Consider the following 25,610-nt stretch of genomic DNA (forward strand, 5'->3'; position numbering starts at 1 on the left):
TCCACACAGTGATTCTGGGAACTCAGACACCACCCCCACAGCTCCCTCCTGCTGCAGTTCGATGCTTGGCAGAGCCTTGGTCCTCCCCCCATTCACTTATTCAGTCAGATCAAGAGGTGGAAAATGAAAAAAGGAGAAAGGACAATGGATAAAAGGATCAGGACAAACACTCTGAGCCACCAGTCAGCTATGCCGTTTCCCAGAAACAACAAAATCCCAGGCAGGGCTGGAGAGCCAACTATTCCCCAGCCAGGATTAGGGACAGAGCCAGCCCAGCTTGGGGCTGAGAGCACTGGGGCACCACAGCCACCCCCACAGTGGCACGGTGGGCTGGTGGAGCCAGCCTTGCTGCTCAGACAGGAGGAGGGAATGGGCTGCAGCCCCAGAACAATCCAGGCAGTCTGAAGGTGCATGGCAGGTCAGGAGGACGGATCCACCAGACCCACCGAGCTTCCCGTGCGGAATGTCAGCGCCCGTGACACCGGCACCCGGCCTGCAGCAACCACGGCCACAAGGCCAGAGCCCTGAGCCCTGTGCCCATCCACTGTGCACACGATGGCAACATGAGCCCACGTGTCCTACAGCTCCCGTCCCACCGGCAGGAAGATGCATCTTCACTCCCGAGGAAGGAGAGAAAGCATTTGGCTGCCGAGCCTGGGACCTGGAAGACACAGACCATGTCTGCATGCAGACTGATCACCCCTCCCAGGTCAGTGTCACAATTCTATGTTTTCCTGAGGCTATAAAAAAAGGGGCTTCTGGTCTACCTGAGGCTGACCTCCAGCTCCCCCCTTCACCTGGCACCTAATTCCAGGGGAACAGCACTAGGACATGGGATGTTCCCCAACATCACCTTGGCTCTTCTCCGATGGTCAGCCCCCATGTTCCCACCTGTACCTGCAGGAGAGCCATCTCCACGTGTCAAGAGGGAGGGAGGAAGGCAGATGGATGCCCAGGCTCCTTTACCAGCTTCCTCAGAGAAGGAGCTGTGCTGTCCTCAGCACGGACAGCTCGTGGGTGCTGCCTTGGCCCCAGCACCCCTCCTTCAGACAGCAGGGGGGCCTCTGCCCAGTGCCACCAGGCCATGGGGACATTCCTCCCCTCAGCCCAGCTGGCTTTAGGCAGGTTTCAGTGCATCACCTCAGAAGACAGGGCATCCCTTGAGGTGAGACACCGCAGCACTGCTGGAGGGGAGCAGGACATGGGAAGAGGAGTCAGGCACCAGCTTAACCGCAGAGCCACAACGATCTCATATACAGGCCAATGGCTCTGAAATACAGTGGTGATGATTGATACAGCTGGAGAACAGGAATAGGGTCTACACTGCAAACAAAATCTTCACTCTGGAATGGCACAGAGCCTTCCTGCTTCTGCAGACAAAACCATCACAGTGTTCCCAGCTCTGCTGCCCTAACAGGAGGGCTCAGGCATCTCCTCTTCCTCAGAAACAACCTGTGACAACCCAGGCTTGCCCCAAAACACCAGCCCTGAGCCAGCGGTACTGGAAGCAGATGATTTTGCTGCACGAACCGAGTACCCCAGCAGTACCTGCTGTGTGACAGTTCCTCCAACACAGGCTAAAGGGATACAAGGCAGAGACCTTGCCAACCCTTCCAACCCTGGAAGTGCCTGTGCTAAGGACAGGTCCTCCTCACCTCTCATTTCTCTTCAGAGAATTTCAAGTCCAACTGTCCAGCCCTGCCAGCACAGTCCCTGCCTCCAGTGGGACAGCACAGGTTTAATTAAAGGCAGAATCAGACTGTGAAGCAGGAAAACAATTACAATTCTCCTAGTGATTCATGAGCAAGAGGGCCTGGTTCCCAAGCCACCATGGGCTGGGCTCCCAGCTGAGTTTTATGTTTGCCTCCAGCCTGGATGAATGCACAGGACCCTGCACCACGGGCAGGAGGTGTCAATCCATCTGTCCATCCATCAGCAAGGGCAATGCAGCACACCTTGAATGCTGACAGCAAAACCAGATCATGTATTTGAGCCTTGTGTTTCACTTCCATTTTCCTAGTTAAACACGGGCTTGACATCCTAAGACCTGCCCCTGGAGGAAGCAGAAACTGCAGCGTGTTCCACAGCCAGGCACTGGGATGTGGGAGCACACACACCCACCTTGCCTGCCTAGAGACCACAGGCAGGGGAAGTGTGACTCGACCTCGGGTCCCCCCCTTTCACACCTGTGCTAGTGGGGAAAGCCAGCCTGGAAGCCAGAAGGAGCAACTGCAAAGCAAAACACTTGGGAGTTAATCAGCTCCAAGGTTAAACTCGACGCTTCCAAGCCACCGTGCTCAAAGCCAGCATGGCACAGGTGAGGCCACAGAACCAGAAAGACCTGTATCCCATGGCTGGGCAGCACGGGCAGGATGCCAGCCCTGGAGGTTGCACAGCTCCCTCAGCAGAGCAGGACTAGGTCCACTTCCAGCAGAGCCCACTGCCTCCAGGTAGCATGAGGCTGGATCACTGGGAGCAGAGGTCAAACAAGTGATCACACTGCTGAGAGGAGGGAACATCAGTTTGGAGCTGCAGTGGAATGGCTGCTCCCCAGACCCAGGGGCAGCCCTGGTGCCACAGCAATGGCACCACAACCACTGTCCAGGTAGAGCCTCGTGCTAGCTACCCACGGACTCAGTCTGACCACCTCAGCAGGTGTGGGACAAGACCACAGGTAGTGGATGCAGACTACCTGCCCCCCCAACACCAGATTTTCCCAGCAGGCTCCAGCTGTGTTTCCTTCTCCACTCCTCAGCATCTGCCAGATCCTGAACTGGCTTCAGCCTTTTCTGGCCACATTACCAACACCTGAAAGGTGACAACTCCGCTGAGTTCCAAAGAGACACCACTGCCACATCAAGCACCAGCACAACCACGCTCGGGTCTGCAGCCAAGACCCACAGTAAAGGGCACGAGAGGGGAGGATACTCCTCACCTGCCCACAGCCAGGAGGAGAGGCACGAGAGGCCCGGCAGGGCAGGGCAGGGCACCGAACACGAGTGGCCCCACATGCCCCTGTGCACATCCGAGCCGGGAGGAGAGCGCCAGGCAGGCTGCTCCCTTCCCTGCTCCCTGCCCTGCTCCCTGCCCTGCTCCCTGCCCTGCTCCCGGCCCTGCTCCCGGCCCTGCTCCCGGCCCTGCTCCCGGCCCTCCCCGCACAGACCCGCGGATTTCCGACTATTTAACCCCGTATCAGGCCCTGAGGAATGCATTGCAAATACATAAAAGTACTTAAGCACGGGGAATACATTCCAGCGAAGACAAAGCAAGCTGTCTCCGAGCCAAAGGCTCAGCAGCTGCTGCTTCCCAGGCGCTGAAGCAGGACTGAGGAATGCTGTTCCCTCCGGACGGGCCAGGGCGGCAGCTGCCCCTGGCACACAGCACAGGGCCAGGATGGCAGGGAAGAATCTCTGGTCCAGATGGAACGACAAACCAATCCAGGGCCACAGAAAGGCAATCCTGAGACAGAATTAGATCAGGGCACCACAATTAACACCCTGCAGCTGAGAGGGACTGGGGGTTACTGGAGAGCTATCAGGAATCTCCTTCTCCCATACAGCCAAGGGAAACCATCTTCTTCTAAACCATCTTCTCAGGAAAGTAGGGTCCACTTGCCATTACAAAAAGTAATTGACTGATCTGTAATGCTACAGCTATTAGCAAGGAGGAAAATGCCAAGAGCTGTATTATGTAATAACCTGTTCCAATTGTTTTCAATCAGACTGTGTTTTCCTGATGCAGAAATCACACCTAAGTTTACCCAACAATGTATCTCCAGCACTGAGAGGCACCATAAAACAAACAACCAAAAAAATGCAGTAAACCAGCTCTAATCCCGAAACTGGGGACTTGAGACAAGACAATGACACCAAGCCCAGTAACCAGTCTCCCCCCAGAGCAGGGGACTTGATGGCAGACTGTACCCTTGGGGTGCAGGGAAGCACATCTCAGGGACTGAAGAAGTCTTGAAGAAGAGTTAAGTGCCACTGTGTGGAAGGACACAGACACAAACATCTCCTCTGAGCAGGAAGAGGACGAGGAAGAAGGTGCCAGAGCAACTCTCAGGGAGACAGCTCAGACACACAGCAGTAAATGCCCTGAACCATGAACGGAACAAGGAGTCAGAGCCCACAGAGACCCCATGATGCCACATTCTCAGCTCAGCACACAGCATCCCTTCCACCCACCATGCTCCCACTGCTGCCTCAGCCCAGTTCCTGCCAGGGAGGCAGCAAAACAGGGTTATAAAATCCAGGAATACTCAGGGGAACACACAGAGCAGGTCAAAGAAGACCTGAAGAGGTTAATCCAGCCCTGCCTCTATCTCCAACCATCAATGAACTAAATCATTCCTGGCAGACACTCAGCAGCAGCCAAAGGGAACCAGAGAGATGCAAGAGGTGCAGGCAAGGCCTCTGTGATGCCGAGCTCAGGCTTCACAGACTGCACTGGAAACGCCAGCGAGGGACGGGGAATCGACACCGGGAACTGTCACCGGGGAACAGGTGGAACCCCAAAAGAGCAAACCTGGTCCAAGCTGGTAGCGATGTGCCCACAGACAGGGCAGGTGCTAACCACCCGACAGAGATGTACCAAGAGGTTTAAAACAACCCAGGGAAGACCGAGCAGGTGCTCCCACCACTGACTTCCCACCAAACCAGGGCCAAGGAAGGCCTGGTGAGAGGCAGCACCATTCTGGCCACAGTCAGCTGGATCTTCACGAATGCTTTGCTTCACTGAACCTCTCTGCTGCCCAGCTGCCTCTGTAACTCACTGTTCCATGCACCCAAACCTCCTCCAAGACTCGAGCTGGGCAACACCAGGCAGGGCAGCACATCCACACCTGTCCAACACAGAGCTGAACATATCTTGGAGCCCAGAGAAGTGAATATTAACAGTCAGTTCCTATTTGCAGACCTCAAGCTTAAAATCTGTCTGCGCTTCTCTTCCCTATTCCCTGTTTGCATGTCCAAGAATTGTATGTCCAAGAGTTTTATCAGCTCTTTTCTCCACGGCTGAGCCTGTACGCGGCTTCTGCCAGCCCAGCACAGACGGTACATTCCCCAAGTCACCACACAGGGTTTACAGGACAGCTGGTTACTGCTCAGAGAGAAAAAGATGCAGGGGAGATGCCCTGCACTTATTTCAACTGCTGGGCAGCAGCAATCCTGGCTTTTAAAGAGACAAACCCACCTCCAGCTGTACCATTAACTCACAGGGCTCCTAAGCTCCTGGAAGGCACAGAGAGCCATGCCAGCTCTGCACACAGGTCTCACAACCAGCAAGTGAAACCAGTTTGTTGACTGGTTTTGTTAAACAAATGCAGCTGCAGTTTTGACACAGCCTGGGATGGAAAGAACCACATCCAGAGCAAGAGGAGGTGCCCCCTGCACACTCAGCCTTGGCAGTCTCCGAGGCTCATGAGCCACAGAGGATTCCTGGCTCCCTGACTTTCTCATGGAAGGGCTATTAGCACGGAGAGATTAGAAGGAGCAGCTTTACTCCCCCATGGAAGTAAATAAAACCCAAGATCCTCCTTGCAGGCCCCAGATGCCAGGAAATTAAAAGCTGCTCTTAATTAGCTTTGCAAGGCCCCACCTTGCCTTGGGAAAGTGACAACCACGGCCTCGGGTTTCACTTTGGTGCAGTGGGATTCCAGCTCCGGATGGACACGGATGCTCTCACCCCAGGCCACAGCAGCCAAACAGGAGGAACAGCTGCAACCTGTCCAGTTTCAAAGGGCCTCACCACGATGCAAACAGCAACAAGCCCAAACAGGGTGGGACCTGCCCTGGACACCAACAGGCTCCTCTCCCTGGTGTCCGTCTCCCATGATTTCCAGTGAAAGAGGGTATCAGCTCACTGGGCAATGGGAAGAGTGTTTTCTGCACTGGGCCCAGTTTGTCATGGGAACTGCAGTAAGGAGAAAGCAGAGGAACTGCAGCTCCTCCTTTAGAACTGCCTAGAAATCCCCTCTTCAGCATCACCACTGCTCACACCCTTGGGATCACAGCCAGCCCTGGAATTCCTCTCTGTGCAACCCCCGGCCTGTCCACAGCCTCAGACAGTTCCAGCCCCACATCCCTCTGACAGGTCTCCAGCAGCCTGTCCCTCTGCACACTCATGCTGACACAGGAGAGCTCTGAGGTCTCCTCCCTCCTCTGCATGGACTTGCTCAGGATTTCAGTCCCTACTCAGCTCCACCCTCTTGTCCTCCTACACCAGGTCCTACCAGCTCTGCTCCACCCAGATTTCTTCTGACCTCTCCCTTTTGCCTCCCCATACTCCAAACTGGAGCACTCCTCCAAGAGCACACCAAGAGCCTCTGGATCCTTCTGGGTTGTGACCAGCTCTGTCCACCACTTTCAAGTTCCTCCTCCAAATTCCAGATTGTTTTCATTCCTGCCTGGTGAGACTTGTGCTTCTCAAGTGCTCATGGAGTGGCCTGGATGAGTCAGGTGTTGTGCAGCTCCGATGCAATGATTTAGCCCGCTGTATTCCCAAAAACCTACACCCCCAGTGAGGGACCTGCTCTCCACCCCGCTGCTGCAGACATCCTGCAGCCATGGCTCTGTGCAAGACAGGTAGGGCAGAAGTCAGCACAGGGCAAGGCATTTCCACCTCCGGAATTCAGACACCCTTGTGAAGAGCACAGGCAACTTACCCAAGGGAATTTATTGTTTTCCATTAAGTCATGTGGTACCACCCTGGCAGCAAATCCCTGCGACAGGGCAGCAGATGCTCCCTCGCAGATTTAATGTATCACTTCAAATATCCCAAGGAAAACCACTCTAAGATAAAATCTGGGCTCAAAATAGGCAAGATTCCACATGGGACAAGTGAAAAAGAAGCGAGAGCAGACAGAACAGTATCTGGCACTGAAGGACGGAGAGAAACACAGGTTCACTTCTACGCTGGGAAGGGAGAGGTGAGGAAAGCGCGGTGCTGTCACTCGGCAGTGCCACGGGAAGGGCAAGCATCCCACTGGATCCAGAGCAAAGCAGCAGCACAAAGGGGACTAGGGAAATCCTGCAGAGGAAAATGGTGCCACAGGAAGAGCAAGAGATCCCGTGTTTCTGGAACAGGTGGGACAAGGACACATAAAAGCCTGTTGGAGAGATGTGAGCTGGCAGCAGGCACTGGGTAAGAAACCCCTCAGAAGGGGAGCTGGATAGAGTCAGGCATTTTCAGGGGAGTTGTCTGACCTTTCCAAAAGCCATCCCTCCATCCTTTGGCCTCAAAAATCACCTCCACAGGGAAGCCTTCCCCAAAGGCCCTGCTTGAGCCCTCAAACATAAGCTTGCTGTCCAAGGCTGTACATCCTCCCTTGTTCCCGTTTTTCTGACAGATCTCCACTTGCTTCTCCCACAGACTCATCTCAGTGTCCTTTAAACCTTCTCCCACGGAACAGACACGTGCAGCCCCATCCTGTGAAGCAAGCATACTGCCCCTTCCCCACCTTGCCTCGTGGTAAGCACAAACCCTTCCTCCCAGGCTCTCTTTCCCACAAAAGGCTTGTTTCCATGAAGGCTCCTCACCTGGAAAATGTCCACCCGACCCAACCAAAGACCTCTCCCATCATCCTCCCTCAGGGACAATGTGTGCACAAACCCAGTGTTCCCACCTTCCCTCTCTCATTTTCATCCCATATCCACCTTGCACCACACAGATTCCTACTCCTGCCTTGGGTATCTGTCCCTTCCCACAGCAGTATCCTCAAACAACACCATTCCCGCAGCGATCCACACGCCTGGGACCAAACACACCTCAGCACTGCTCAGTGAAGTGCCATGAGCACAAACCACCAGGACACACACTGGGTCCAACCTCAGGTGGATCAAACCTGCTTCCTCATTCCACCAACTGCAGACCTCCTCCTCCTCCTCACCTGCCTCTGGACCAGCCATGGCACAGCCAGAGGGAACCTGGGGGGGTTGGAAAAGGGAAAGACCATGGGGTGGGATTCTGCTCCCTCTGCCAACGTGTCTCCAGGGCTCAGCACTTCCAGGCAGCATTCCCCCAGCTCTTCTCAGGAGCAGCAGCACTCAGGGCTGCTCTGCTTGTCTCCCCTCCTGTCCCCAGCTGCAGGCACCTAACACTCACCTGGCTTGTGAGGGTGTTTAGGTTTCACTGGGGTTGGGCTGACACCCGGCACAGCAGGAAAAAGTCCACGGCAGCTTCAGAGAGCGCTTGAGAGGGGAGAGTGTGAGCACAGAGAGTCCAAAGCCAAACTCCCTCCAAGCCTCTCCCGGGACACACAGTACAGGCACTATGGTATCTCTGCAGATCCTCACCTTTGGTCATCTTCTACATGAACTGCTCTACTTCTCTCCTGAGCTTATGTTAATTTAGATGACCATTATGTCATATGGCAAGTGGTTCCACAGCTCAGTTAAATAATTTTTCATGCAAAATGCAATTTAATTTGCTCTGAACTGAGCCCTTTTTGATTTCACTCAATGCCCTCCAGGCCTGCTGCAAGAAGCAGCAGTGGTCAGCTGCTCCCTGGCCATTCTCTGTGGGCCATTGGTGACACTCCAGACCCCTGCCATCAGATGAGGAATGTCTTTTACTAATTTTACTAATACCTTTTACTACCTTTTCCAGACAGACTAAGATGTCCTGAAAATGTTCGTTTTCCTTGTACAAAAGCTGCTGCATATCGGGTCTGGTCACACCGTTCGCTGCTCCTCATTCTCTGTCCCTCTCCTGATTTACTAAATCTCCTGAGACTTGAGGACCAGGATCTGACCAGTCTGTTCTCTTTGTTCTTCTAATAATTCTCTGCCAGAGAGTCTAAAAGAGGAAGTCAAACAACAGAGAGGAGCCTTAAGCCCAGGACAGGTCACAGCAAGAGCTCCAGTGCTCAAGTTGAACAGTCACAGCTGAGTGAAACACAAACACTTGGGGTGACTCAGGAAGGTGCTCAGGGCACACACACGGCACCTCGATCACAGGCAGCATTGTATCCACCTGATCACAGGCTAAATAAAATGTCAGTATAAAATTTGCATTTATAATCCAAAAGATGTTCTTCCAAGCTCACAAACCCCAGCTTGTCCCAGTCCCAAGGGGTTCAGTGTAGCACTAGGCTGGGCTGTGACTGCTCAGCAGGACACACAGAGCCGAGAGCGCAGGGACTGGCAGGTTGTCTGCGGGCGTGTTGCAACCACCCTCCTCTGCAGATGGGACTTACACCTATTCCCACGTCCCAACCTGCCCATAACACACATTTTCCTGGGAAATCTCCCTGCCTAAAACATAACAAGATACTGAGCTACCTGACAAAGGAGCTGAGAACATCACACTGGCGTCTCCATAGCTGAACAACATCACAACCGAATCCCACAGGCAGCTCAGCTCACAGGGATTCAGGGGAAAGACAGAGAGAACCCAAAAATATCAGAGCAAGAACCTGCCACTTTCATACGAGAGAATCTGTTTGGGTGGGGATGAGCAAACCGTATATTTTAACAAAGCTGAACCAAATTACTTTGGCCTGAATTAAAATCGAGTTCTTGTTTTCTAAGGGTGTTTTTTTTTCCCAGATTTGATGGCATATTCCATAACACGTCAGTAATGCAATGGAAAACTCAAAAGCTAATGACCTATTTCTCAATTTTTCAATAAACTGGCAACTCAGCCCATATTCCCTGAGGAGCATCTCTCCAAACACACTGCAGTCAAACACCTTGTCTCTCTGGCATTGGTAGCACTTAACTAACTTTTTAAAAATGGTACAGTTTCCACAGGAGATACACGGCAAAACCTGCTCTGGAATATCCCAAAGCCCAGTACTGTTTTAAGGTCTTTTGCTTTCTGAGAGGCAGGTTCAAATTCCTGCCCACAGCATCCCATGCTTCAAATTATCTAAACGAACAGGGACGTCATGGCTTGGGTTCCTGCTGGATGGTACATTGGCAGCCAAACACGAGAGCTCAGCCCGTGCCCAGCCCCTGCCCTGTGAAAGCAAAGCCTTGGGAGTCAGAGACACCGGACTGGGCCAGCAGACAAGCAGATCTCTGGTCCTCTGCTTCTGCAGAGAGACCACAGAGGTGCAGGGCAGCACATGGAGGGCTTATCCCGGTGTGCCCTGTGTGGACAGAGAGCTCTGCAGCTGAACAGAATGGCAGCAGAAGCTGCAAGCACAGGCTGGAGTCCCAGATCATGGAATGGTTTCAGATGGAAAGGGACCTTTAAAACTCATCCACGGGCAGGGACACCTTCCACTAGTCCAGGTTGCTCCAAGCCCCATCCAACCTGGCCTGGAACGCTTCCAGGGATGGGGCAGCCACAGCTTCTCTGGGAAACCTGTGCAAGAGCCTCCCCACCCTCACAGGGAATGATTCCTTCCCAATATCCCAGTGGGAAGCCATTCTCCCCTGTCCTGTCACTCCAGGACCTTATCCAAACCTTCTCCAACGCTCCTGGAGCCCCTTTAAACACTAGAAGTGGTTCTAAGGTCTCCCCAGAGCCTTCTCCAAGCTGCATACCCCCAGCTCTCCCAGCCTGTCTCCAGAGCAGAGAGGCTTCAGCCCTTGGAGCATCTCAGTGGCCCAATGATCATAACTATAAAGCAGTTCTAGCACTTTTAATGATCTTACTTGACACTTTTTGAAATTTATGGATTAAACCAGACTTCTAAAATTCACGCTGTGCTTTGGCTGGCAGTGACTGTGACACACAGGGACAACGATTTCCCCTGGGGTCAGGAGACCCCTTTGTCCCACTCACCGGGCAGCCAAGGACCCTGTCGAAGCCAGGGGCTCCCCATCGCAGCCCGGGGGTTTCTCCTCGGCCAGGGGCTCCCCATCACAGCCCAGGGGTTTCTCCTCGGCCAGGGGCTCCCCATCACAGCCCGGGGGTTTCTCCTCGGCCAGGGGCTCCCCATCACAGCCCGGGGGTTTCTCCTCGGCCAGGGGCTCCCCATCACAGCCCGGGGGTTTCTCCTCGGCCAGGGGCTCCCCATCACAGCCCGGGGGTTTCTCCTCGGCCAGGGGCTCCCCATCACAGTCGGAGGTGCTCCCCCTCACTCTCTCCCCCGGTCACAGCCGGGGGGTTCCCGGCCCGGGGTGGCCGCACCGCACCCACAGCCGCCGGTGCTCGCGGGGCGCACGATCCCACCCGCGACCCCCGGCCCGCAGCGGGGGCGCTCGGCCCCGGCCCGGCCCCCAGAGCGTGGGGAAGACGCCGGGCTCGGTGGAGGCCGCCCCGGGAGCGGGGCCGCGCAGGCCGGGGCAGCGCCCGAGCGGCCGCGGCGGGCCGGGGCGGTCCCGGCCGGGCCGAGCCGCGCTCCGAGGGCCGCGGGCTGGCGGTGCCGGTCCGCGGGCTCACCTTGGGCAGCTCGCGGAGCTGGTTGGCGTCCAGCAGCAGCTCCTCGAGCGAGCGGCTGTAGCGGTAGATCTCCTCGGGCACGGCCTGCAGCGAGCAGTGCCGCCGGTCCAGCGCCTCCACGTGCCGGTTGCAGCGCCAGAGCGGCGGCATGCAGCGCAGCATCGCGCCGGGCCGCGCCGGGCCGCCGGGCCGAGCCGCCCGGGACCGCCCGGGACGGGCCTGCGGGAGCGCCCGGATGTGCGGGGGCCGGGCCGGGCTGCGCCGAGCGGCGGCCGCGCTCCCGCGGCGGCTGCGCCCCCGCTCCGCTCCTCCCGCGCCGCCGCCCGGGCCTGGAGCCGCTCCCGGTGCCGCTCCCGGAGCCGCTCCCGGTGCCGCTCCCGGAGCCGCTCCCGGCCTGCGCCCGGGGCCGCACCGCCCCCCGCGGGTGTCCCTGGGAAACGGAGTCCCTGGGAAACGGAGTCCCTGGGAAATGGAGTCCCTGGGAAATGGAGTCCGCTCCCGCCCCGCCCCGCCCGGGTCCGCCCCGAGGGCCGCGAACGACATCCCGGGCATCGAGCGGAGCCGCGGACCCCCGTGGGGCCGCCAGCACCTGCCCTCGCAAACATCCCTGTGGAAAAATATCCCGAGGGAAGAATGAGCCCAAACGTGCTCGCACAGCGAGGGTTTGGGATTTCCTCAATAACTCACAGACAGACACGGAGACACACACACGGAGACAGACAGACAGACAGACAGACATGGAGACACAGAGACACGCACAGACAGAGACACATACACACACAGACATGAACAGACATGCACAGACACACACACGGAGACACAGAGAGACACAGACACGGAGACACACAGGGACACACACACACAGACGCACGTAACTGGAAAATCTGTTTTCCAGATTTAGGAAAACACTTTGCAACAGTCCCCTGCCACAGTGTGAAGTTCTGTGGTGCAGCAATATTTCTCTTGTAAAAAAGCCTGGTGGGACCAGAGATGGCGCACGAAGGCAACCAGGAGTAGGAAACAGGTCCTTATGAACGGAGTTTAGCCCATGCCCACACATAGAACAGAAGCCAAAGGGATGTAGCAGAGCTGGAGAAACAAGTGCTGTGATAGGAGAGACAAAGAGCAGCTACCTCCATCCCTTTTCTCTGCACAGGGCACAACAGACAATCAAAGCCCACACATGTCCCTTCTGGGACACAGCACCCAGGCACTGCTTTGTGACAAAAGCCAAAGTGCAAAGTGAGTGGCTACCTCTGACCTGTCTCAGGACCTCCCTGCTCCAGCCCCTACTGCTTTCACATTTCCTGGTTGCTTTGTCACTCTTTCTCTTTCTTGCCCAGTTTCTCCTGCTTTTTGAAGTTTATCCCTACTCCAGCCCAGCACTGTCAGCCAACCCTTATACCCAGTTCATCTCCAGACACAATTTTCTCTCCCAGCTACTTTTGCCCTGCATACAGCTCTTCACCCTCACACCAGATCCTACCATGGTTGTTTATCTCATTTCTCTCTCATTTATCTTTCAGAGAACAGATACTCCTTCCTCACTGTCTGACAGTGGCACCTTCACACCCACACCTGTGCGACACTGAGCAGAGCCGAGTGGCCCAGGAACAGCCTGGGACACCTGGGACACCAACCCAGGGCAGGACATGGGCTCTGTTTGCTCTGCATCCCTCATTCTGTGGAATCAGAAATATTCGTGCAATGAACAGAAAGTGACCGATAACTGAGTGACACCAGAGCACAAGGTGCTGGTGAGGCGCTGGTGAACTGCTGGCAAGACATTGCTGAGGCACTGGTGAGACGATGGTGAGGTGCTGGTGAGGCGGTGGTGAGGTGCTGGTGAGGAACAGGCCTTTGTGCAGGCAGGAGGAGGTGAGAGCAGTCCAAGGGCCTTTCAGTTTCGCTGCCCGTAATGGGCAGTGGCTGTGAAACTGTGAGGAAGAAATTTTTCACAGAGTCATGGAATCATGGACTGGTTTGGGTGGGAAGGGACCTTCCCATGTGTCCCTGTGGCTGGAGGGGCAGCGGCTGCTCCGGGTGCTGTGGGGGGACAGTAAAATTACCTGGGAGCAGGAAGGAGGGTCTGGACCCAGGCCCAACCATCCCAGCCATAAAAAACCGGAGCAGCCCCATGTCCCCTCTGCAGGAGCTCAGTGGGGGCCGGGAGCAGCACCCAGACCCCACACTCAGCGCAGGGCACAGGTAACACTTGGGGCCGGGCTCCCAGGGTGACGCCGTGGGGCTGCGGGGACCGGGGCCGGGGTGCTGGGCACGGGGGGCGACGGCCCGTGGGACCGGGGTGGGGGTCGGGGCAGTGCTGGGACGTGGCCGGGGGGCTCCTGGCCGGGGGTGCGGCCGGGGGTGTCCCCCTCTCCCCGGGCTGACCCCGCTCCCCCTCCCCACCTCCCCAGTCCCTCCCAGAGGAAGCGGCCGCGGCCCTGCCTGCGTCCCCACAGTGCCTGGGGGGTCCCTGGAGAGTCTCTGCCCACCATGGAGCTCCTGCTGCTGGTGCTGCTGGCCAGGACTCTGGCCACCAGCGTCCCCCCACGCTGGCCAGATCTTAACAGTAGCCTCAGGGAGATTGAACTGAGTATGGCCCCCAACTCCTTCGATGACCAGTACTCGCGCTGCCGCATCAAAATGGCGAAGGCGCTGAGGGTGCTCAACCGCACTGAGTTTGCCACCAACAGCGACTACGCTGACGCCTGGGGCAAGGCCACCATCAAATGGCACAGCCGCAAATTTGTGGGGTCCCAGCTGCAGCGGGAACAGGCCATCGCCCTCATGGCCTACTCGATGGAGGAGGGCCTATACTTGGAGTTCAACAAGGCCGTGCGCAGCGCGGGGCGCTCCCGCCAGGAATACCTGCGCAACTTCCCCTTCAAGGTGGTGCATTTCCTCCTGACCGAGGCCCTGGATAACCTGAGGGATGAGGAGAGCCACCCCCGCTGCCTCGACGTGTACCGGGGTATCGAAGGGATCCGGTTCCTCACTGAGCCTGGCAGGACCATCCGCTTTGGCCAGTTCGCCTCCAGCTCCCTGCTGAAAAACGTCAGCGAGCACTATGGCACCGACACCTTCTTCGAGGTGCACACCTGCCACGGTGCCAACATCCGAAACTTCTCCAACTACCCTAACGAGGAGGAAGTCCTCATCCCGCCCTTCGAGACCTTTAATGTCACCAGTGTCACCCGCCAAGGGGAAAAAACCAACATCCAGCTCCGCTCCCACGGCGTGTACAGCAAATACAACTGCGCGTGGCTCCGAGGTGACATCCCTGGGGTGGGGACACCTGAGGTCGGGCGTGGGGACAGGGCCGGGGTGGCACCAGGGCACCAGCTCTGCTGGGAGAGGGGTGATGGTGGTGGGGCAGGGGATGGAGGTGCTATGGCTTTGGGCATCACACAGCTCCAGCTGCTCTCCTGGCACTGCAGGGCATTGGATGGGATGGGATCTCAGGGTGTTGTCCTGACAATGGGCTCATTTCCCAGTGGCAGAGCCAATCCACACCTCGAGATGAGGGATTTCTATTTTTTATTTTAGTTTGTGGAAAGTAGGGAGTCAATGGTAACCCAGCTCCCCCTGACTCTCTTCCCCTGCCCCCCCAGGCAGCAGCATCCGCAGGGACCCCCCACATCTCAGGGGGCTTCTCCTGGCAATGCTGGCCCTGGCAGTGGCCATCGGCACCCCCTGAGCCACGAGGACACCGCTGTCACCTCTGCCACCGTGCCCGGCCCAGCCGAGGGCTCAGGAACGGAGCCACCGGTGTCACCAGGACGGCAGGACGGGCCGGGGGGCACGGGGACCCCCCGCTGCAGGGGGACACTGGACAAGCCCAGGGGACGCCCTCCCTGAGCCATGGCTGGGGAGTTGGGGGGCAGCTGAGGGGGGCACAGGGGGGATTTGCTTCTCTTTGGGGCTTTTTTTCTCCCTTCCAATATTTTAACTTTTCTTTCCAATTATTAAAGTGGTTTTAGCACAGCCCTTGAGTTTCCTTCTTTCTTTAACCCACCTGATCCTGCTCCAGTGACTTTTGCCAAGGGCCTGGAGTGCCAGGAAAAGGGGGAATGGCTTCTCATGGACAGAGGGCAGGATTAAATGGGATATTGGGAATAAATTCTTCCCTGTGAGGAGAGTGAGGCACTGGCACAGATTGCCCAGAGACCAGTGCCAGGTCCTACCCTTGGATCACAACAACCTCATGGAATGCTCCAGGCTTAGGGTAGAGTGGTTGGAAAGCTGGAAAAAGCCCTGGGGGTGCTGGTGACAGTGGCTTAACATGAGCCCAGATTTGCCCAGGTGGGTAAGAGGCCAGTGGCTCCTGGCTTGTAGCAGGCACAGTGTGACCACAGGCCCAGGGCAGTGCCCATCCCCTGTGCTGGCACTGCTGAAGCACCTCCAGTCCTGGGGGCAGGTATGGGGGTCCCCAGTACAGAACACTGAGGGGCTAGAGTGTGTCCAGGGAAGGGAACGGAGCTGGGGAAGGGGCTGGAGCATCAGGAGCAGCTGAGGGAGCTGGGGGTCTCAGCCTGGAGAAAAGAAGGGTCAGAGGGACTCTCTCATTCTCTCCAACTCCCCAATAGGAGGAGGAGGGAGGGGTCAGGCTCTGCTCCCAGGGAACAAGGGATAGAACAAGAGAAAACAGCCTCAAGTTGTGCCAGGGGAGGGTCAGGCTGGACATCAGGAAGAATTTATTCATGGAAAGGGTGATCAGACATTGGAAGGGGCTGTCTAAGGAGGTGGTGGAGTCCCCACCCCTGAAGGTGTTCAAGAAATGACTGGATGTGGCACTCAGTGCTGCAGTCTGGGTGACAAGATGGGGATTGAGCACAGGGTGGACTCGATGGTCTGGGAGGTCTTTTCCAATCTAAATCATTCTGTGATTCTGTGATGCTGGATATATGCTGAATCAATGCTGGATCAATGCTGAGTTGATGGTGGATCGATGCCAGAGCAATGCCGGATCACTGCACCCATCAGCCCCATGGTCACCAGCACACAGCTGTGCAGAGACACCCAACTGGGGGCTTGGAGCTGTCCCTGTGAGGTGCCAGCCCCTCCTCATGTACCAGGAGGTCTGAGACGCCCCTGTGCTGCTGTGGGGTCTGTGAGGGTAGAAGGTCTGGACCTCCCTTGTGCCGGTGTCAAGGGCCCAGGGGGTGGCGGGTCCCACCTGGAGCACATGGCCAGCTGGGTGATAATGGAGACCCCAGCCACCTCCTGCAGGGACAGCAGCATCAGGGCAGGGGACACTGGGACACGGGGACATGGGGACATTCACGGTGGGCAGCGGTGGGTGCCTACGGTGCAGCACATAGTCCGAGTGCCAGCCCTGCCAGGGCTGTGGGGCCACAGGATCGGGGTCTCCATTGCACAGGATGGACCTCTCCAGGTACTGCAGCCACCCCCACAGCTGGGAAAGCATCCTGCAGGCACAGGGACATGGTGGCATGAAAACGTGGTGATACAGGGGTGTGGTGGCATGAAAACGTGGTGATACAGGGGTGTGGTGGCATGGGGATGAATGGTGTGGGGACACAGTGGGGTGAGGACTCGGTGACACCGGGATGTGGTGGCAGGTGGACAAGGTGGAATGGGGACATGATGGCACAGAGACACAATGACATAGGGACATTGTGATCACAGCATCATTCCCCTTTCCAGGCTGGTGGCTCAGCTGAAGCATCCCCCTCCCCACTCAGCTCCTGTGGGAACCCTGACCACGTCTCCACTGTCCCCACTTTGTGTCCCTCATCTCCCCCATCCCCATGTCCCCACTCTATCACCTCTTTGTGTTCTTGGGGGTGGACATGGGCTCCTTGTGGATCTTGAAGCAGCTGAGCAGTGTCCCTGGCGGGGAGACACAGAGAGGGGACGGGGACATGAGCAGGACCTCAGCAACATCCTGAAGGTATCCCTGTGGGGTGACAGTGGGATCCCTGGAGGTCTCACCTATGGCCCAGGGCTGGTCATGGCCAAGTGCCTGGCAACAGGGGCCCTGGTACTCCTGAAAGAGCTGGTGCTGCTGGTTCAGTGGTCACCTGCCCAGGGGACACAGCTCTGCCGTTGCCCCCAGACCCCCTGTCAGAGATGGAAATGGTTAATGATTTACACATTCTAGGATTGCCAGGGGACTTTGCAGGCTGGGAAGAGGCAGCTGGACCCATCCCTCCTGCCGATGCTGCTGAAGGTGTCAAGTCCTGAAAAGGGGCCTGTGTTTACCAGGCCCCTCACGGGAACTCTGCGCAGGCCCAGCAGAGCTGGAGGCTCCAGGCATGGCCCGGGACACTGTCCATGGATATAATAACTCATAACTTCTTGGAGTGTGTGGGCTTCCCTCCTCCACCCCCAATGGATCAAGGCCACCACTCTAACTGACAGACATGGAAACTGCAACTACCAAGTGTCATCGCTGGACCCCGTGGGCGGTGACTATATACATCTTTCCACTCTCAGCTTTTCTTCCCTTATTTTCCCTTACCCTTATCCTGTCTTTCCTTTCTCTCCCTTATGCATTTTCCCTAAAGGTTATCTTCATGCCATATTGCTACAGATGAGATAGATGATAACACCCAAAATGGCAACATGCCTGTTTACCTTTGAAACAAAATTGTTCTAAAATAAACCCTACATATATATATATATTTTCAAACACCGATTATTCAGTGTCGTTTCACTCTAATCCACCCCAAGGGATTTATTAATAAGAACCTGGGTAACCCTGCCCTTCCTGGGGCGGGTCGTAACACCCCCTAGGAGTCTCCCCATTCCCCTTGCACCCCCCGTATCCTCCATGTCTCCCCATGTCCCCTCTGTTTCCCTTCGTGCTCCCTCATGTCCCGCTGTGCCCCCCAAGTTCCCCTGTATCCCTGCTTCCGCCCTGTGTCTTCCCCCATGACCCCAGTGTACCCCTACATCCCCATTTCCCCTACCCATCTCTCCCTGTGTCCTCCCATGTCTCCTCTGCGTTCTCCTGTACCCTGCCATGTTCCCTGTGCCCTCCAATGTCTTCCTCCCATCCCTGTTCCCCCATGTCCCCCACGTCCCTCCATGTCCTCCTGTATCCCCTATGTCCACCCTTGTGTCCCCCTCTCCCTGTGTCCCCTTGTGTCCCCCCAGTCCCCCTTGCTCCCACCCAGGAGCAGTTGTCACAGGTGAGGTCCCCACAGGGGACGTCGAAGGCCACCAGGTCCCCTCCTGCTCCTGCTCCTGTCGGAACTCCCGGAGCCACCGGAGCAGCAGGGTCAGCTGCACATCACGGATGGTGGCACGGCCTGGAACAGGGACACACGGACATGGACACACGGACATGGGGGGACACAGACACTGACACGGTGTCACCACCCAGCCCAGCACTGCCGGGACCCCCGGAGCCAGCAGAGCACCAGGGGCAGCTGCATGTCACAGGTGTTGGTGTCAGCTGGGACAAGGGACACACGGACGTGGACACAGGGAGACAGGGACACACGGACGCACACCGGGTCCCCCCCCATGCTGTCAGTGCAGGAGCCTGAAGGTGGGTGCAGCAGATGTTCCCCATGACACGCTGCCCCCGCACCGACCCCAGCAGCACCCGGGGGAGAAGTGACACACGTGTCACCTCAGGGCGTCACCACCCTCCGCCCTCCGCTCAGGTGCCCCCCCTCACCTGTGCACCCCGCGGCACCTCGCGCCCCAGTCACGCAACCACCGCACCCGCTGCGCCGTGGTGGGCGCGGGGCCAGAGGCGGGTCCAGCGCCCACCAACCGGGGACCAGCAGCCCCCCGGCCACCGCGGCCAGCACGGCCAGCGCCGGGCTGGGGAAGGGGGACTCCGGCAGCCTGGCGGGGGGTGGCCACGGTATCGGGGCGTCGGCGAGGAGCGCGGTGTCCCCCGGCTCCTGCGCGGGGGCTCCGGCACAGGAGGCACAACCTGCGGGAGAGAGACCCCGGGGAGGGCAGCGGGGACGGCCACTCCCTGCCAGATCCAGCCACCACTGCGACAAATAGCCGGGACAGGACCCACCCCCCAGTTCCAACCTCCCCTGTGAGAATGTCCCAGAGCCGAGACTGTCCCCCACCTCCCCAGGATCGCCTCCCGCATCCTTGGGCTCGGCTGGAAAAGACGAGAAGCAGCCGTCGGGAGCTGCTGGGGGGAAGCGGGGGGCGGCGGGGCTGGCACGGGACTTCCCCCCGCCTTGTCCCTGCAGGGTCCCCACGGGTTCCCCGGACCCCCGGTGAGCACAGCCGGGGGCCACTTGTGCCGCTCCCCGTGGCCGTGCCACGTTCCCGGCCACCCGCCTCTCACCTCCGCACGCCGCGGTCCCGGCGGTCACCGCCTGCACCTCTCCGGTGGGGCCGGAACCGCCGCCGCCTCCCAATGGCCAAGGGCTGTCGGGGGGCACCGCTTGCCGTGGGCTCCTCACGCCCGGGAGCTCCACGTGTCAGGGACATCCGCTGGCCAGGGAGTCATTCGCACACGTCCAGTTGCCGCCCGGCCGCATTCCTGCCACGGGTGCGTGGCAAAGGCCATCCCCGGCCCGCAGCCCCACGAGGCGCAGACGACCGGGGTACCGGGGCACCGTGTGCGGGAGCCGGGCGGTGGTCACGGGAGCCGGGCGGTGGCCACGGGAGCCGGTGGCTACTGAGCTGGCGCTGCACCTCCGGCCAGAGACATCCCGACCGGTTCTCCCAGGTCTGCTCCTGACCAAATGGCTCGAGGCCACGGCAGTGGCCGGCGAGGAGGAGGAGGACAGGGAGGTTGTTGTCTAAAAGCAGCACGTAAAGGAAACCTTTAAGACTCAATTTGTGAGTTTTAGGACCCGTGATGTGCTGCACGGTCACAGCACACCGGGTGGCCTGGGAATCAGTTTGATTATTAATTTTTCATTCCCTGCATTCCTGTTACATATTCATGACATTTCCCAATGCTTATTGGCATATATGAATGTCCTTATAAGGTCTCTGAGCATCTTTATCGGTGGTCATCTTTGTCTGGAGCCTCCAAAGTTCTAAGTTACACAATTCTCTCCAAGACAATGCACCTGGTTGTACAGTAACTGGATGTTGCTGTCAGGACTTAAAGAATACAGTTAATTTTCTCAAAACACTGTCAGAGAAGGAAATTCCCAGAAGATAAGCCACCAGGACAGGAACTTGTGACAAGAGCAGATGGCAACAACAGGAACCTGGCCCGGTAAGGCAGATCTGGGTAAGCCACTTGAACAAAAATTCCCACTGTGGAAAACTGTGAGAAGAGAAAGCATTAATTCCAGACCTAAATGAAAGTTGGAAATTAGCACACCAGACAAAATTCCACTGTGCAAGCTGTGGGAAAGAAAACAACTGCTTACACCTATGCCATTTCAAGTTTTGGGAACATCTGACACACCCTGTGAATATCCAAGACTTGACTGTATATTTCTACCTCCCTCTCTCTACCTCATATTTACAGTTAAATAAAATCCATACTATTGATTTTGGCATATGGTCTCATTTTCACGTTAATTCAGGCAGAAGCATCTTTTAATAATCGGATCCTAACAGTTGCTTAGCTGGCTGCCTAAGTTCCCTTCTTGTTGTTTCTTTACTTTGCTTGCCTGGTTATAGAGTAACTGGGTTAGTCCCTTTAAATCACTTAGTTCAGCTAAAGGTCGTTCCTATGGCACATTCCACAGCAAATACTATCACTTCTTAAACCACGATGTCAGGGTCGAGTGAGTGAGTGGGGCAGGAGCAGCCACGGCACCTCCAGCATGGGGGTGACACCCATGGGATTGATCTCCCCCCACCTCACCTTGCACAGACCCAGCACGGGGTCCACACCACCCCCTCACCAACCACGTGCCTCCACCTGAGGGGCCTTGGTTCTGCTGGCACAGTTTGACGTGGTGTGACAAGGTGTGCCACAGTGAGATGCAGTGTGACAAGGTGTGCCACGGGGTGACACGGCTGGTGGGTTCCCTCTGGGCTGGGTTGACTCTGAGCTGCCACTTCCCCTTCCCCTTCCCTTCCCCTTCCCATCGTCAGCAGTGAGCAGCCCCACAGATGGGCAGGGAGAGGTCCATTCCCCCCTGGCACCCCCGTCCCTCTGCCACAGGCTCCCTGGTCCCTGAACCCCCCAACATCCCCCAGCATCCCTGGTATGAGGGTCACAGCTGGCCTTGCCAAGACCCCCACTGAGCTCCGACCCGTTGTGCCGCAGGATGGGGGGTGACACAGAACAGGACAAGGAACCCCCCACCCCACAGTGACTCTGGTGCCAGTTGCCAGCTCCTGCCTCTGCCTCTGACCAGTGTCCCTGGCTGGAACCAAAAGGAAAAGGACCATGGTCATGACCAGGGCGTGACCTCCTCCACCCCAGCACCATGAGCACCAACCAGAGCCCTGTCACAGGGGCTCACTGAGCAGAAGCTGCAGCGGTGATGGTGGCGCTGGTGATGCCACCGCAGCCATTGCAGCAGACAAGGGTGGGGATGCTGGAGCAGGTTTAGTGCACGGTGAGGGGCTCTAGTGCTGGTGTGTAGTCTGGTACCAGTGCTGTCCCAGGTGGTCCCAGCTGAGGGGGCAGCAGAAACGGTGGCTGTTGGCATTAGGGGTGCCTGGCAGGGTCATCAGGAGGGCTCTGGGGACACAAAGGGGGGCTCAGTCCCCAGGGGTAGGATGGGACTCAGCCCCCACACTCCCCATTCCTGGTGATGGGCGAAGAGCCCTTGGTCCTTCCATCGGTGCTCTCCTGGGGCAGCCAGTTCTGGGGGCTCCCTTGGTGGGTCCTGGAGGACTGGAGGCTCTTCCCACACAACACACTCCAGCAGGAGGTGTCCCTGCCCATAGCAGGGGGTGGCACTGGGTGGGCTTCAAGGTCACTTCTCACCCAAACCATTCCTTGATTCCATGATTCCATGACAAGGGTCAAGAGGTGTTGATTTTCTTAGCCAAAGCCAAAGGACAAGCAGCAGATTCAAAGGAGAAGGAGGCCATGATGGACTCTCAGGTTGAGCTGGAGAACTCCTTGCCTCTGGCTGCTGCAGATACTCCAATTTGATAGGGAGTTAGGGAGACTCTGGGTGAGTTGGTGACAGCAAAATGCTTTGAGGCTCTTGACAGGCATCAAAACCCATCTGGGGCTGGAGATTCCGGAGCCCCACGGAGCTGAAATTGGCTCTGAGAAGTGGTGAAGAATCAGAAGTGCTGTCCCTGTTCCTGTGTGTTTTCCACACCTCCTGCTCTTAGTCCCTGCGGGAGACGGGTTTCCAGGGCTGATGGACCTTTGGTCCCCTCCCATAGAGCTGATTTTGTGGCTGGTTCTCCCAAAAATAGATGGAAAAGGCAGGGTTCAGGCATGGTGAGAAGGAAGCCTGGAGAGACTGAAGGTGTGTGAACTCTATTGAGAGGACCAGAAAGGAAATCATGGAATCATTTGGACTGGAAGCTTATCTTGTTCCACCTCCCTGCCATGGGCAGGGACACCTTCCACTAGCCCAGGTTGCTCCAAGCCCCGTCCAACCTGGCCTGGAACACTTGCAGGGATGGGGCAGCCACAGCTTCTCTGGGCAACCTGTGCCAGGGCCTCACCACCCTCCCAGGGAAGGATTCCTTCCCAATATCCCATCTAACCCTGCCCTCTGTCCACAGGAAGCCATTCTTCTCTTGTCCTGGCACTCCAGGCCCTTGTCCAAAGTCCCTGTGGCCACTCCCAGCCCCCCACTGCACCCTGGCTGAGCCCACCTCTGCCCTGACACGTCACCTTCCCCTGGCCCCACCTCCCCCAGTGTCCCTGTCCCGGGGCTTTGGGGTGTGGGTGTCCCAGCTCCTGGGAGCAGCTGGAGCTTCCCTGGGGTTGGGATCCCAGCGCAGGTTCCCAGGATCCACTGCAGAACTCCCGCTGTGACCTCACGTGCCCGTCTCCATGGACGCAGCTCCCTAACACTGCCAGCCTGGCCAGCAGCCAACTGGAAGCCAGGGAAGCAGCTGGAAAACCTCAGAGGAGGGAAGGTAAGTGCCTTAAAATCCCAAATATTGTACAGTCACAACTTCTTCCTTTTCCCGCAGGGACCTGGGAGTTCTCTGACCCTCACACAGCCTTAAAACTCATCATTCCCCCAAAATTCCAGCGTCAGTGCAGCCTGAGCTGGGATTTTAGTGGATTTATTCTGGTTTTTACCCATCTTCTGGAATTTTGCAATTTTCCCTTAAAACTGACATGAATTGTATTAGGAAATGGGATTTTTTAGTTGCAAATATCATGAAAACCAGAGACTTGTCAGACTCTGGCTCTAAATCCTGAATTCCAGCTTTCTGTGCTGGAATAAATAATTCAGAAATTCAGCAAATCCTGAAGTTAATGCTTAAAAAATGTTTGAAAACCTGAATTTCACCAAATTAATGCTTAAAAATATTAGAAAAAACACAGAATCTCCTGATATTGAGACAGGGATATTGTTTTGCAGTGGGAGATACTGGTTTGGGATGGGAGATACTGGTTTGAAATGCAGCTGCCTCTTCAAACACCAGAATCTGTGAGGAAGGAATGGGATGGAACTGGACTCTCTCCTCCAAACTGTAGGAATATCCCAACGTTATATGGCAAAAAAAAGGAGAAATTTTTAAAAATGTGCATTTTTGGGTTTCTCCTGAGGCAACTTCAGGTGGGAAATACAAATCCAGGTGTGGCACCTGTGCTTCTGCCCCAGACATGGACAGTTCTGGGTCAAACACTTGAGCTGCCGGAAGAACCAGTTGGAAACCCGAGGGCCGGGGGGGAAAATGCTCCCTCAGAACTGGTCTGTTTTCCTTCTGTTCCAGTTTTCCAGAGATTGACTGAGATATGGCATCCAAACCTAAGGGGAAAGAAGACCCCGTGGCTGCTGGGAAAACCAAGGAAGGAACGAGGAGCAAGGATGGAGAGACGTCCACAGAAACAAGTGACGTGGAAAACCTCCTCCGGGAGAGGAAACTGTACCTGCAGGAGGAATGCGGGATCCTCACGGAACACCTGGACACCTACCTGGGCAGGACAGAGCAGCTCCTGCGGGAAAGCAAATCCCTGGAAGAGGCGGCCCAGGGCACTCGGGAGCAGAGCCAGACTTTCCTGTCATGCGGAGCAAAGCTGGGCCGGGAGCGCCGGGATCTGCTCGTCACCCTGAACGAGCGGAATTGCCGGGATCTGGCCCAAAGCCAGGCGCAGAGGGAGCAGCTGATCCCGCAGTACGCCGGGAAGGAGCAGGAGCTGACGAGCTCCCTGAGGGACACGGAGGCCGAGGCCTCTCTCCTGGACACGGAGCTGGAGGAGCTGGAGCCGTACAAGGAGGTGTTGGCCCAGTCGGAGCAGAGGGTGAAGGAGCTGGAGCAGGAATTGCTGGGGACCAGGATCCGCTGTGCCGAGGAAACCCGCAACGTCAAGAGCAGGTTCCTGCAGGAAAAGGCCGCCTGCGAGCGGGAATTGCAGCGCAGGATGCAGCGGCTCACCTGGAGAGCGGAGGAGGTGGCGCTGCGGGCTCTGATCCAGCACGTGGAGCAGGTGAAGGCAGAGAACAGGCGCCTGCGCCGGGAGCTGCTCGGCCTCATCCAACACTCCCAGGGCCTCAGGGACGCCCAGATGCGGCTGCGGGATCAGCAGGAGCAGCTGCTCCGGGAGAACCGGTGTGCCCAGCGGGTGGCACTGGTGACACCAGAGCGGAGCCCCCGGTGCCGCCGGGACAACCCGCTGTGCCCTCCTGGGCAGGGGTGGCCACGGACCCCGAACCGCCCGAGCTGCAGAAAATAAACACGGCAGCGACCAGAGCCTTTCAGCAGTGGAAGCAGGGAAGGGTTTGAGCCCTGATCACAAGGATCCATACAATATATTCATGGAATATATCCATATCTGTGTTCTACTTCCAGGGAGGTGGTGGTGGCCCCATCCACCTCATCCCAGTGTTCAAGGTCAGGTTGGATGGGGCTGGGAGCAACCCGGGATACTGGAAGGTGTCCCTGCCCCTGCAGAGGGGTGAGACTGGATGGGCTTTAAGGTCCCTCCAACCCAAACCATTCCAGGATTCCATGAAATTAGGGCACCCCCAGTGCAAAAGGCTTGTGTGAGAGAGACCTGTGCCCACAGCAGTGGCTCTGGGGCTCTGCAGGAGGGAGGGAGCAGGGACCATCCCCGGGAGCTCTGATGTCATTGGGAACAGGTGGGATAGAGCTGGAGCTCTGCTCCAGGCTCTGGATGAGATCCAGGTGTGGATTGCCAGATGACAGAGGCTTCAGTGGTCACTCCTGCCAGGGAAAAGGCTGGTAATCAACTCATACAA

The 25,610-nt window shown here is 57.1% G+C and overlaps 3 protein-coding genes and 1 long non-coding RNA gene across 25 annotated transcripts in view; 2 read left to right on the forward strand and 2 right to left on the reverse strand.

Annotated features, from left to right (window-relative positions):
* SCRIB (scribble planar cell polarity protein) overlaps nucleotides 1–11,497 on the reverse strand; it is a 100,589-nt gene extending 89,092 nt beyond the window's left edge. For all 20 annotated transcript variants that reach the window (XM_032706942.1, XM_032706882.1, XM_032706959.1 and 17 more), the window contains exon 1: nucleotides 11,335–11,497. In XM_032706942.1, coding sequence (XP_032562833.1) covers nucleotides 11,335–11,496 — 162 coding nt within the window. In that variant the 5' untranslated portion in view covers nucleotide 11,497. The remainder of the gene's footprint in view (nucleotides 1–11,334) is intronic.
* A 1,187-nt stretch (nucleotides 11,498–12,684) lies between these two features.
* LOC116797962 (erythroblast NAD(P)(+)--arginine ADP-ribosyltransferase-like) overlaps nucleotides 12,685–25,610 on the forward strand; it is a 471,907-nt gene continuing 458,981 nt past the window's right edge. The window contains exons 1-3 of one of the 2 annotated variants that reach the window (XM_032709993.1): nucleotides 12,685–13,135; nucleotides 13,752–14,608; nucleotides 14,949–15,257. In XM_032709993.1, the coding sequence (XP_032565884.1) occupies nucleotides 13,831–14,608; nucleotides 14,949–15,034 (864 nt within the window). In that variant the 5' untranslated portion in view covers nucleotides 12,685–13,135; nucleotides 13,752–13,830 and the 3' untranslated portion in view covers nucleotides 15,035–15,257. Of the gene's footprint in view, nucleotides 13,213–13,751; nucleotides 14,609–14,948; nucleotides 15,258–25,610 lie in introns of those variants that run through there. The other variant, XM_032710000.1, reaches the window with a different exon arrangement.
* LOC116798047 lies at nucleotides 16,041–19,774 on the reverse strand. 2 transcript variants are annotated; one of them, XR_004360813.1, is made up of 4 exons: nucleotides 19,628–19,774; nucleotides 17,293–17,421; nucleotides 17,127–17,190; nucleotides 16,041–16,342 (listed from the first exon to the last, which is right to left on the reverse strand). It is a non-coding gene; the product is annotated as an uncharacterized LOC116798047 (long non-coding RNA). The 2 variants fall into 2 exon arrangements; XR_004360812.1 differs by lacking the exon at nucleotides 19,628–19,774 and having other exon boundaries at nucleotides 17,293–17,530.
* CCDC166 (coiled-coil domain containing 166) lies at nucleotides 23,187–25,176 on the forward strand. Its single transcript, XM_032709980.1, has 2 exons — nucleotides 23,187–23,313; nucleotides 24,124–25,176. Exon 2 carries the CDS (start codon nucleotides 24,146–24,148, stop codon nucleotides 25,082–25,084), a length of 939 nt encoding a protein of 312 aa, XP_032565871.1. The 5' UTR covers nucleotides 23,187–23,313; nucleotides 24,124–24,145; the 3' UTR covers nucleotides 25,085–25,176.

This window comes from Chiroxiphia lanceolata, chromosome 1 (assembly GCF_009829145.1).
Source record: "Chiroxiphia lanceolata isolate bChiLan1 chromosome 1, bChiLan1.pri, whole genome shotgun sequence".
Lineage (NCBI taxonomy): Eukaryota > Metazoa > Chordata > Aves > Passeriformes > Pipridae > Chiroxiphia > Chiroxiphia lanceolata.